The sequence below is a fragment of the Frieseomelitta varia genome, unplaced genomic scaffold, assembly GCF_011392965.1.
Source record: "Frieseomelitta varia isolate USP_RPSP 00005682 unplaced genomic scaffold, Fvar_1.2 scaffold_659, whole genome shotgun sequence".
Taxonomy (NCBI): Eukaryota; Metazoa; Arthropoda; class Insecta; order Hymenoptera; family Apidae; genus Frieseomelitta; species Frieseomelitta varia.
In genome coordinates, this window is record NW_025110433.1 from 510518 (window position 1) to 523098 (window position 12581).

Consider the following 12581-nt stretch of genomic DNA (forward strand, 5'->3'; position numbering starts at 1 on the left):
TAAATAAAACTGAAGTGAGACGAGGACAGGTGAGGTAGTATAACGAAGTATAGAGTATCGTGTCGGATGCTTGAACAGGTGGAACTTACAAGAAACTCGGATTAATTTCACATCCTGCGAAACATAATCGTCGGTCGCATAAAAAACTGGCAAGAGAACGATCTCACAACATGAGTCTCACGTGTATAATTATAAAGGGAAAACAACAAGAAACAACGAGCTAGATGTATCTATAAGAAGATAAACGTTCAACCAAAAATAATAGAAAATTCAACAGCCAATAGGATAGAGATAAAAGAAGAGAGATAAAGAGATAAAGGCAAAGACAGAGATAGACAGAGAAAGAGAGAAACGGACAGAGACAGAGAGAAAGATAGAGAGAAAGAGAGAAAGAGCGAAAGAGAGCGGAACAACAGTGGGCAGAATAAAAACAGAGAAATCATAAGGACAAAGTGGATTTTAACGTGGATTTTACATTATTAACTTGCTGGTTCATGACCGGGCCCAAACTCACCCCATAAGCCCTCCTGGACCAGGTGAAATCTGAGGATTGCTGGAGTCCTGGGAGAGAGAGGAGGCGGTAAGCGGAGGTGTCCCTCCGGCTCTACCGCCCCCACCGCTCTCTTCGCTGGGAGTTTTAGCAAACAGGCCCGAGCTAAAGTCACTCACCAGGTTGATCGGCGAGCTTATATCCACCACCATTACATATTCTTTGTTAGTCACATTGGAAACTATGGTTAAGCTTTATGTTTAACACAGATTTACCATCACAGTCTGATTGCTCGTATCGGTTTCAAAATGGTAGAAAAATAACCAGTATTCTCAAATCAGCCCCTTCGAATCAGTTTGTGCCAAATTACATTAATCGATAGAAATCATTTTAGGGCATGTTGTTATTTCAATGATTCTATTTCTCCTCGTCGGATACACCACATTGAGCTAAATGACTAATTTGTTGGTTCCATTTCGTAAGAAAAAAAAAAAAAAAGAAAAAAATAAGAACGGAGGAGCAAAATTGAAAGAAAAAAAAAAAAAACGGACTATGATGGTACGAGCTTATCGAAGACAACGTCTGGATTGAGTTGGAAACATTACACGTGCCCATTCCTTTGATTCGTTTACCGTTTAGAAATTGAAAGAAAGATTATTCCAAAAGCGCGTTTCGCAAATGCAAATAAGCTGCTTGCTTCTGCGCGCAAATTTCTAATTAATGTTCTATGTTATAACGAACGGGGATATTCATAATGAAACGTGCTTTTCGAAATAAAATCTTTGCCAAGCTTATGCGCCATGTACGCGACCGTGTTTCACTATGAATAGCCCCGAGTACGTTGTAAATGTTATTTTGAACTTCTAAAAGATCTCAGCAGAAAGCGATTACATGGAAAATAAACGTTACACCATATAAAGGAGGCCCGAGCATTGAGAACCTTTCCTGTATATAGAAAATATGCAAATTTCTTTTTCATCGAGTTACTCATTACTAACATACACGAATAGTAAAGTAAAATATAAAAGCGCATGATATTAATTTAGAGAACAATTATTATATCATATGAATTACAAAGAAAAATCCTTGTAAACATTTTATAAACTTAACAGGGCTAAGTGTTATCACCTTGAGAAAACTTTGCTGAAAACTGACGAATGATGAGAATCCGCACTATTAGGAAGACTCGGAACTTTATCAGATCCAGATTTACTTTCATCTTCCTTTTCGCCAGTTAACCCTTCCACCCACGACAGAGGATATGACAATCGTTTTAACATCTGAAACAAATGACAGAAACAGTTAAAACAAAATACAGATTACATCGAATGGATGACAAAGATGGATCTAATAATATCACCTTATTCCTGCGAGTCTCTTGTTTGTCATCGTCTTTATGTTCCTCATCTTTCTCAGGTTCCTCCGTATTATTACTGTCTAAGCTAAATGATACTGAACTCGCCTTCTTCCTACCATTAACGGCAGAACCACTATCTAGCGAATCAGTTGTAACGTTCGTCGGAGCAATAGTAATAGGAGGGACCCAATCTGAAGATAAGACAATATCTGCGTCTGAATAAACTTTCTTTGTGGGGTTGGGCTGAACTACTGGGAAAGGGGGATTAGGGTCACGTATGTCAATACCAGAGTCGTGGCATGACAGTTTGACTAGAGATCCTTCTTCGCCTTCGGGAATCACCTTCGACTTCGCGGAATCCGTCTGTAAATAAAAACGTTTATTGTACCTCAATTGGTGATCGAAGATAGGCGTGAATTTTCATAAAAACGAGTAATTGATCTCACTTTGTCAGAATTTAAAGAATCTTGTTGTTCATCCTCGACAGGCCATGGATACTGATCTTTACTAGGAACTGGCCAGTGATGATCAAGCATAGAACGTCTACGTTCCTCTAACGTTCTACTTGCTTGACCACTGCTCACCTCTTTAGTCTCCTTCTCCTTCTCTTTTTCCTTCTCCTTTTCTTTGGTTGTCGTTGTATCGTCCTCCTGTTAACAAAAGGACAATTATTTGACAACTATCACATTGCAAAAATATAGTCGTTAATGTTTAAATTGATGTACATTTTGAAGATTAGTGGGAGTAACGAGATCTCTCTCAAAGGCCTTTGGAAAAGCATCTCCATCTCTCTCGGTACAGCTCTCGTTTTCAGCATCGTCTGCAGTTAATTCTGGAAAATTCTCCTCCTTTTCTGGCGACTGACACTTGACAGTTTCACTTTGTGAAGGTTTCTTCATGTAATAAATTTCTGGCTTCTTATCCAAGTTTCCGGATTTTGTGTGTCCGACACGCATATGCGCAATATCATAGTAAATTGCAGCATTCACCACAAATTCCATTGGTGCAATTACACCGTAAGACTCAGCACCATGTTCGATTACAAGAGGATCGGAAACATTTGGATCAAACATGACTGCATTTGGTGTAACTAGCAATACTCCACCAACAACACCCTGTAAATTGAAAATAATAAATAACAGGCATTAAAAAATATAGGAAGCTTTATATAAAAATAACATAAACCTTACCTGACCATCTGTGATATGACGAACATTAATTTTCAAAAATCTCTCTTTAAATGGTTGTTCTTCTTCCTCTATAACTGTATTTGTGACGCCAAGAGGTGTTTTCACTCTTTCATGGCTTACTTTTGGTGACACTGGCCTCAAGTTGTCCAAAAGTTCTAAAAAGAAAAATATGATATTAATATAAAGTTTTATTTTACTATGAAATATTTCTGAAAGGTTAAACGCAGCTCACCCATATCGAAAATAAAAAGAAATTATGTGTTTCAGTATCACTTCAATGCTACACAAACATACAATTATTTTGTAGTATTTAATTATGAGAAATGAACGCTTTGTGTGACGGAATCTTTAAGTGATACTGTTTGATTTAACGAGAGTAGCAAATAACAACATGACAACAAGATTTGTACTTTATTTGAAATGAAATCAGCGTGCATTGTTTGTTTTCTATGGTTTATAGGTTATGTTTGATATCCACAACAACGCCATGTCCCTTACATAGTTTACATCGCGACGCCGATCAGCTGACGCAAATGCAAAATATATGCAAAATATACATATGTGCATGCATATGTTGAATGACAAAAGAAATAAAAAGGAAACTAAAATAATAACAAATCACGAAATTTCATGAAATTATTATAAATATATCGTAATTATTTTACTTTACTTTTATATAATCATTCAAAATAATTAAACTTAATAATTTGCAAACGAGCATATGGGAATGAATACACTTAGGAGTAAAGAGTAAAATTAAACGTTCTTCATAAATTACGTACGATCACAAATACATTTTTAAAACTTCCAACGACACTTCTAAAAGGCACTTTAAACAGTTTTACTAAGTTAAAATTGTGGCTATCGATTGAAACGTTTGTCAAAATAGGTATAGGTCACGGAGAGAGAACAAGATAGGTAGAACGCGCGGGAAACGGAATACACAGCGAGGGACACATGCTCTTTCTAAATATTGATCCGCCAATTCTCTTCTTACATAAATTATCTACACAAAACTAAGCCACATCACTGAATGTATAATTCTATCCTCAATGGATACTTCGCTTTTTACGATTTTATGAACGTCCATATATTTAACAAGACTGTGTAAAGTGGCGCCACCGAATGCTCAACTTCCGTTCTTTCTTAGTGCGCCGTTTCAAAAATATCCTCTCTAACGTATTCGGTATTTTGTAAACAATCTTTTATAGAATTTTATTTCAACAATTATCGCATCGATGTTGATCTCGCTGTTCGCTTAATTGCGTCACGTATACCTACTATTTTTACTCTCACCTCGATTATCATTTTACAATAGAATGTAGTACCAAGTTACGCCATGATTCACGTATTCAAATAAATCACGTATTCAATATCACGTGTTCAAATAAAAATCAGTATCCTAGTTTAAATCAACTTTTTTCCATAAGTTAATCAAAGAATATTTTTAGCGAGAAGAAGATTTGAGCAAATGGAAAAAATTAAACAAAATTTGGAACTTTGCACAAATGTGGTTTATGCGACGAAAGTAACGGATCAGTTTTCTTTTCTCGCTGAACTTTAAAGAAAATACATCTCCAATGAAGTTATATAAATTACTTATGAAATTGAGAAAAAGTTAAATTAAACACCTCTTGCGCTAGTAACTGGTTCACGGACCATAACGAGTGACCAAACCGTCATACAATAACTCGTCTTTTTTTTTTAATTCAGCGGTATATCATTGGATAGAAATTATTATTATTTATTTTGCCTGGGTTATATTTCAATATACTTAAAATTGAGAAAATATTGCAATTTTGGGCCAAATAATCTCGACGGTCTTTTACAATCTGTATACTACAATATAAATTTCTTTTTTTTTTTAAATTTCTGAACATTTTTTACCATCACAATATAGACCGCAAAATACAATTCAACTTTTAATTCGACTATTCTTCTACATCTCACGCTCTCGTAAATAGTCACGATTAATATGAAAAATCAAGATTTCTTCTCGAGTGTTATTTTCACCTGCAGGACCATTTCTCAGCAGAAAAAAATTGCTCCATTTATGTCACATGAACAACATACATCTGTGCAAATTCTTCCAATTCTTCCTTCAATTTTCTAATTTTTCAAACTTTCTTTGCGAGTCGCAATAAATAGCGTCTATCCGTATCAAAACGTTGGATCATGCGGCGAATGTAATCCGAAAGCAAAATTAGCGCGGGCGTCAGTTCATGAATAATGGAACAGAGAACCGAATGGCGTTCAGGTAAGTCGGACTGACTCACCTGGCCAAATATCAAGATGAATTGGGTCTCGATTGTATCCGACTGGACGAAGTGTCGCGCAGAATATTAATACCAATCTATTGCGTTAGACAGATAAGACTTGGACAGATATGGCTCGTTGCATTAAATGCGTGTCTTCGAACGTACGTTTCACATGTCAATTAAATACAATACATTTTCCTGACGTTTGTTCCAGGCTAATGAAACGTTAATAAATTCCGCCAGTTCCATACAGTGAATTTTTCTATCCGTATGCTTTTCTTTTTTCCCCTGTCACCTTCACTCAATTACATATCGTAACAGTTCGGAGGAAATACGATGTCAAAAACGTCAAAAATGGAAATGGAGATAATATGATAACACTCTGAAATGGCCTGACACTCGAATTTCGAGTGGAAAGAAATTCTTATCTCGAAATTACTTTCATTTAGGCAAGGTACTCTCTGTTGATATCGATCATATTAATTGGAGTAAATACTTTTTGATACAAACGCAAGGAGTTCTTAACAACTAACGTTTTAAATACGATCAAGAAGAAACGCGTACGTTGGAAATCACAATTGCAAACGAGATTGCGTAGCAAACGTGTCAACAATCAAACCTTCAAATCTCACGCAACATTGGTCAAGTTGTCGTCAGCGTTTGCAATATTCAATAACGGGTAAATATAAACTCATTTTCATTCCCTGGTTTTTTTACCAAATCAGAATTAAGTGAAAGCAGCAACGTTGAATATTTACAATAGTTCTAAAACTATTGGCAGGTATCTTTTCAATGAAACGCTTTCATTCACCTCGCTTTCTCGTAGCAAAAATTTTCTGTAGTCGTGTGAAAGATATGAAATTTAATAGAAAAATACAACATCATACTCTAATTAAACGATGTGTTTTATTTAAAATTTAATAGCCAATCTTTATCTAAAATTATCTGGCAAAATATTTAGTGTATTGTAATTATGTATACATATAAATATTTATCTTCCTGATGTGGTATAATTTCCGTGCAAGAGAGAGAGCCAAGCCACATATTATTTCAGTCTAATGATAGTAATTATTGTATTCCATGATTTCTATAAGAAACTCAAATGTGGGTCAAGAGAAGAAACCATATAAGAACAAAATTTAAATAGGATTCTCCATCAACTGTTAATCATTCGTTATTTGCAAAGCCGTCGTATTTTCAGAATTTTCAGAATTTCCTCGCGCGATTTCACGTACGTAAGTAATTTGCCAAATAAGATATTTCGCAACGAGGAGAATATTTGTAACATTGCTCTCTTAATCGAATGTTTACGTTCAAACGTCCAAAAAGAAAAATCAAAAGATACACTATTTCTATGTCAATACAAGTCAAGATGAGAAAAAGATAGTCGTAATTATGGAACAGTCTAATGAAACACGCAACTTCCGATAAAAGCCTCAAGAGTTGGTCAACTCTCTCTTGAATCCCTCAATTAGCATATAAACTAGCCGATGCTTTCTGCGCTGCCAGTAATATAAAACACTTAAGATTAGAATTACCTTTTTCTTCTGGTGGCAGGTCATCCTGCGACTCGTGATCGTGACAAGTAACCGGGCTCGGTGCATCGGCAGTTCCGCCTTTTGTCCGACCTTCTCCTTCCACCGGTATCCACAGCTGTTGGCCGGGGTAAATGAAAGTACTTCCGAGCCTGTTGAATTTGCTCAGCTCGGATGGCGTTGTGTCGAATCTCGCGGCCACGGACGTCAGCGTGTCTCTGTCGCCCACCTGCACCATAGAAAACGGAGACGTGTAGTTGCGTTTACGATTATCCGGTGTAATTGACAGACAAGGTCTAACAAGGGAAGACGAGAGTGACTCTCCATTGTCCGTGGCAAGAAACTAATTACGGGTGGGGACACTTTAAACTGCTCTGTCCTACGTCGTCGACGAGACACAAAAATAGATTATGGAGAGGGAACCTCTCATTGTGTTGTTTAATGCATGAATTAAGGTTTGTTCAGATCAATAAACTTCAATTTTTTTTCTTTCCTTTTGAATTAATAACGACGTGATTGCAGTGTCGTGTAAACTTTCAACTTTTTAGTACCTGTAAATTGTTAATGAAAGTTAGTCGCTCGTTCTTAGTGTCTTAACAAGTATCTTATAATCAAGTGGATATTTATAAAAATCGAAGGATTTATAACTTCATTCTCTTTTTATCGAAACGATCTAAAGGGAAATTCGCGTGGAAATTGCCATCATCCACCATTCTGTCTGAAGCCAAGTCCCGCAGCCTCTGTCCAGTGGGGCACAGGGTTAGCCAACCCTAAATGCAAATCGCTAGCCACGGTTGCGTGCGAATAATAGATGGTGCGGCTCGTTGAATCGATACCGGATGGCCGGGAAGCCGATCAGGGATCATCGATCGCGAGATCACGGGGTATGCATCGATGACGATCGGTACGTCCGGACGCGTCGTCGGCGTGCCAGCAGGGTAGATAGACTGGCTCAGAATCAGGGCGAATATCGGTGAAACGCAATTTCACAGACCGATGCCGACGTGCTACGTTATAAGCCGTATCCTGCGCCGCAATTTGCAAACGTCTGACGATCATACTTCATCGGATCGTTCGCGAGTAACAGTTTCGTTTCTACGGAGACGATGTGGATCTACTTGCCCGCGATTAATCTCACGAAAGACAATTACACGCACGAGGCTGTTACAGCAGAGCGTGAAATCTGAATTATCCCTCAAATGGGTAAAATAAAGTTCTGTCTAATTTTTAATTCCAGCTCTGTCTAATTTTAAATTAGTAACTATTGATATTATGTGTTGGTATCATTATTTGAATTTTTTTATTTGTTGTTAATATATATTTATATTATTATTAAATATTAATATTATTATATATTATATAATATTGAATATTAAAAACAATATTAAATAAATTAATAATACTAATAATATTAAATATTAAAAACAATATTAAATAAATTAATAATACTAATAATATTAAATAATAATTACATAATAATATTAAATATTATTAACAATATATTTTTTATTAATTTATTAATTTTCTAATAATTGTTGTTTCATTCTCTCTCGTCACAAAGGGAAGTTTATACCAATTTGGTCTAAATGTTACAATTGAAATTGATACGAGTTTGCTTGAGGACCGATCGTGGACATATTTTACATAATTCTGCAGAAGTGTTGCCTTCTGTACAAGCGAACATCTCAAATACTAATTCTCAGGAAGAAGGTGTGAAAAAAATCTCTTGCAACAGATGTCGCCAGTGAATATCGCCACGCATGCAATTTGGGAGTTTCTCCCTAGTTATAAATTATAAGACGAAATTAGAGAGATGACCGATGGTGATAACGTGTCGATGCAATGGCACGTTACGAAATTTCACACTGTGAAAGATGTTTATGCAACGTCCAACGTCACGACGCACATCGCGAAACGGTATATAGCGTGATGTGCGTGTATGACAGTTCCTGAAACACAGTACTATAATGTTCACGTAACGGTTCACTGAAACGTTTGTACGAGTAGCGCACAAATGGTGTCGTCTTGCAAGGCTCTATGCGACGTTACCGGTGCAACGTTCTGTGAAACGTTACCTGCCCCTCTGGTTTCATCGTCGTTCGTTTAAACAATTCGTTTCATCCGGTTGTTCCTTCCGTCCGTTGGCAGAAGCAAGAAGAGCCGCGCAGGAAAATTGAATTTACGCTTTCATTTCAATTTAACTCTAGCCAGCAACTCCTTTTCCGGCTGTAAAAACAGCAGCGAAAACACCATCTTTCCTTCTTTCTACCTTGATTAAAGCGAAACAATCGTTTCTCTCTCTCTCTCTTTTTTAAGTAATTTTAATCTTTAAACATTGAGAAACGCGGCGAAAGTAAAGATAAAAAAGATTGCCTTTTTTTTTTTTTTTTAGGAAGGAGGTTTGCAGAACATTAAGATTAAAAAATTTCAACTGTTTGGAGATACGTTTACAGGGCTGAGTTTAACTGAAGATTATTAAGATGTTTAGACTTTACTTCAGAGCGAAATTCTGGCGACACGCGACGTTCAGAGTATTTTAACACACCGTCTAAAGTATCGGTCAAACGTTTCAAAGAGGGAAAGTCTTCGATACGCAAGGAAAATCTAATTCTTATCAATGACGAGTGATGCTTTTAGTAAAGAGGATGTGACGTAACCAATTTTAAAAAAGCAGATACAATGTAAATTTTAATCTTTATGTTATTTAATTTCAATTTAACTTTAATCTCTATTTATTATTTAATTTTAATATTTTATCGAAAATAAGCAAGTCTAAATCCATCCTGGTGATAATAATTTATCAAAACTCTACCTCTATTATAATTTACAATTTGTAATTCGTAATTTACAGTGTCGTTGTAACTTATCAAAGTATGATGTTTATAAAAAAATGCATGAATGTTTATAAAAAAATCGAAAAGATCAAGGAAAAAAAAATTTGCAACAATATTCTGTTGAAACACTCCCTCTGATTCATATCAGTAGAGCGTCTCTACGATTACTGTGTCCCTCTCTCTCCGCGACAATCGTAACTACATTCGTGCCAATGCCGTGAGAAACCATTTGCATAATCCGGCAAGGAGATATCGGGTGGCAGAAAATTGAATTCCTTGAAAGAGAGACGGCTCGAGAGATCGGTCCGTATTATCCATATGCAATGACCTTTAAACGCAGCTAGTCCTAACACGATCGTTCGACAGTTTCGTAACAATGCAGCACCAATTTGATAAATGTTTAATCAACGAGCCTTACGTTACACGCCATCTGCATTAATTATAAGTTCACCGCTGTCTCTCGTGCCGGTTTTGCTGAATTTAGGATGACTACGTCTGATCATGACGCGACACGATCTACTGTGCGGTAGAATTTCGGTGAGCACGCGCCCTAATCAAGAACAGGCGAAACGTCTGACTATAACGTGACTCGATCTACTTCACTCTCTCCGCGCGCGCGTGTGTGTGTGTAACGATACTCGTCGGCTCTTCACAAAATTTCGATTGAAATATTATCTTTGTAGCAAGACGAATATAAATTAGCTCTCGCTTTAATTATACGCTAATGCCCTGTTATGTTATTTGTTAAAGGAGAGTGTTTTTGATATTGAAATAAAATACTATTCTCGGTAAAAGGCTTTCGAAAGTATTTAAAAATGTTAAAAATTTTAGGAACAAAGTATCGCTGTATTATTATTAGCAATATTTCAATCGGAAGTTTCCTTATACGAAAGTAAAAAATTTCCATGTTTTTGGAAACATTGTGATCGAAAACTTTTTTTAGTTGGTAGTTTCAATGAAGCTATATATATATATACTATATAATAAATACTATAATAAATATTATATAATATATATATAATAAATACTAATATATGCTACTATGTATATGATATTACTATATATTACTATTATATATATAATAACTATATATAATACTAGTACTATATACATAATAATACTAATATATACTACTATATAATATAATAAATACTATATAATATATATATAATAAATACTAATATATAAAATATATAATATGTATATATATTATATATAAATATTACATTATATAATATATAATGTAAATATATAATAAATGCTACAAAAAAATATAATATATATATATATATATATAATAAATACTATAATATATATAATTTAAATAATATATATTATATATATTTAAATAATATGTATAAAAAAATATATATATATTTAAATAATGTGTGTGTGTGTGTGTGTATATATATATATATATATATATATATATACACACACACATATATATAAAAGCATTTAAATTTAAAAATGAGTGTAATTCAGCAAACTGTAAAAGATAGAATCGTATTAAAGTATTCTACACGACTGTATAACTTACAATTTATAAATTATAAATTTCTCTCAATCATTTTCCTCCACTTTCCACAAAAATATTTTTCGCGACATTGAAATATCTGTTCCGTACTGAGAAAATTGATTGCAGATATTAGAAGCGAAATGATTTTTAACTCGAAATCGACGCGAATGGATTTCTCACGTCCGAATAACGACGAGATATGACAGAGAGGGAGAGAATTCGTAGTCGCAGGTCCTCGAAGAAAGATCAGCCAGGAGAAGAAGATAGTGGTGGTGCGGCTTGAAGTAGGATCGACCGAGAGAAGACAAAAAAGATGCGGAACAGGGTGATGAAGCTTTCAAGCCGAAGAAAAAGGAAGAACGCAAGCCGAGGAGAAGAAGAGAGATGATGTTTTGTAAAACGACGGAGTAAGAAGACAACTCTCGGCATTGTTTCAGTTTCTATGTCTTTAGTTTCAGCGGTTCTCATTGGGCAATTCAGTTGCGACGAATCTGGATCAAGTTTTGCTCTGTTTCCGATCAATTTTCAATTCAATTTGTATTAATAATAAATTAAACTAGGACAAATAAATGATCAGACATCAGCTTAAAGACTTAGAAACGGTCGATCAAAGTTGCACGTGGATCATTCACACTTCACTGCAAGTGTCTGTTTTTATTTTTAATTAAATTCATGCATTTGAATCGAAATAACCAAATATAATTTAGATCATTATACGACATCATTTAAAGAGATCTGTAATCTCCTCTCATAAATTTCTTTCAATAAGTAACTAACCTTCAATGAAACCTAACCTAAACCTAACCTAAAATCGACCATCTTCGACAAATACATATTTGACGACAAGAACCAAACTCGAATCTTCCTAAACATCATTATAGTTAATAGATACGTCCAAATAGTGTACTACTTAGAGTTTGTAAAACGATTTATAATCTCCTTTCATAAATTTCCTTCAATAAGTAACTAAGCTTCAATGCAACCTAACCTAAACCTAACCTAAAATCGACCATCTTCGACAAATACATATTTGACGACAAGAACCAAACTCGAATCTTCCTAAACATCATTATAGTTAATAGATACGTCCAAATAGTGTACTACTTAGAGTTTGTAAAACGATTTATAATCTCCTTTCATAAATTTCCTTCAATAAGTAACTAAGCTTCAATGCAACCTAACCTAAACCTAACCTAAAATCGACCATCTTCGACAAATACATATTTGACGACAAGAACCAAACTCGAATCTTCCTAAACATCATTATAGTTAATAGATACGTCCAATAGTGTACTACTTAGAGTTTGTAAAACGATCTATAATCTCCTTTCATAAATTCCCTTCAATAAGTAACTAACCTTCAATGAAATCTAACCTAAACCTAACCTAAAATCGACC

The 12581-nt window shown here is 34.9% G+C and overlaps 1 protein-coding gene across 6 annotated transcripts in view; it reads right to left on the minus strand.

The window, feature by feature from the left end:
* Positions 1-12581, minus strand: part of LOC122534993 (nuclear receptor coactivator 7-like) — a 54138-nt gene that overhangs the window by 12331 nt on the left and 29226 nt on the right. For 3 of the 6 annotated variants that reach the window (XM_043666125.1, XM_043666121.1, XM_043666122.1), the window contains 7 exons: positions 6834-7059; positions 3038-3192; positions 2573-2962; positions 2294-2497; positions 1851-2210; positions 1619-1770; positions 515-685 (listed from right to left, as the gene is read on the minus strand). In XM_043666125.1, the coding sequence (XP_043522060.1) occupies positions 515-685; positions 1619-1770; positions 1851-2210; positions 2294-2497; positions 2573-2962; positions 3038-3192; positions 6834-7059 (1658 nt within the window). The remainder of the gene's footprint in view (positions 1-514; positions 686-1618; positions 1771-1850; positions 2211-2293; positions 2498-2572; positions 2963-3037; positions 3193-6833; positions 7060-12581) is intronic. The other 3 variants (XM_043666127.1, XM_043666128.1, XM_043666126.1) reach the window with 2 other exon arrangements.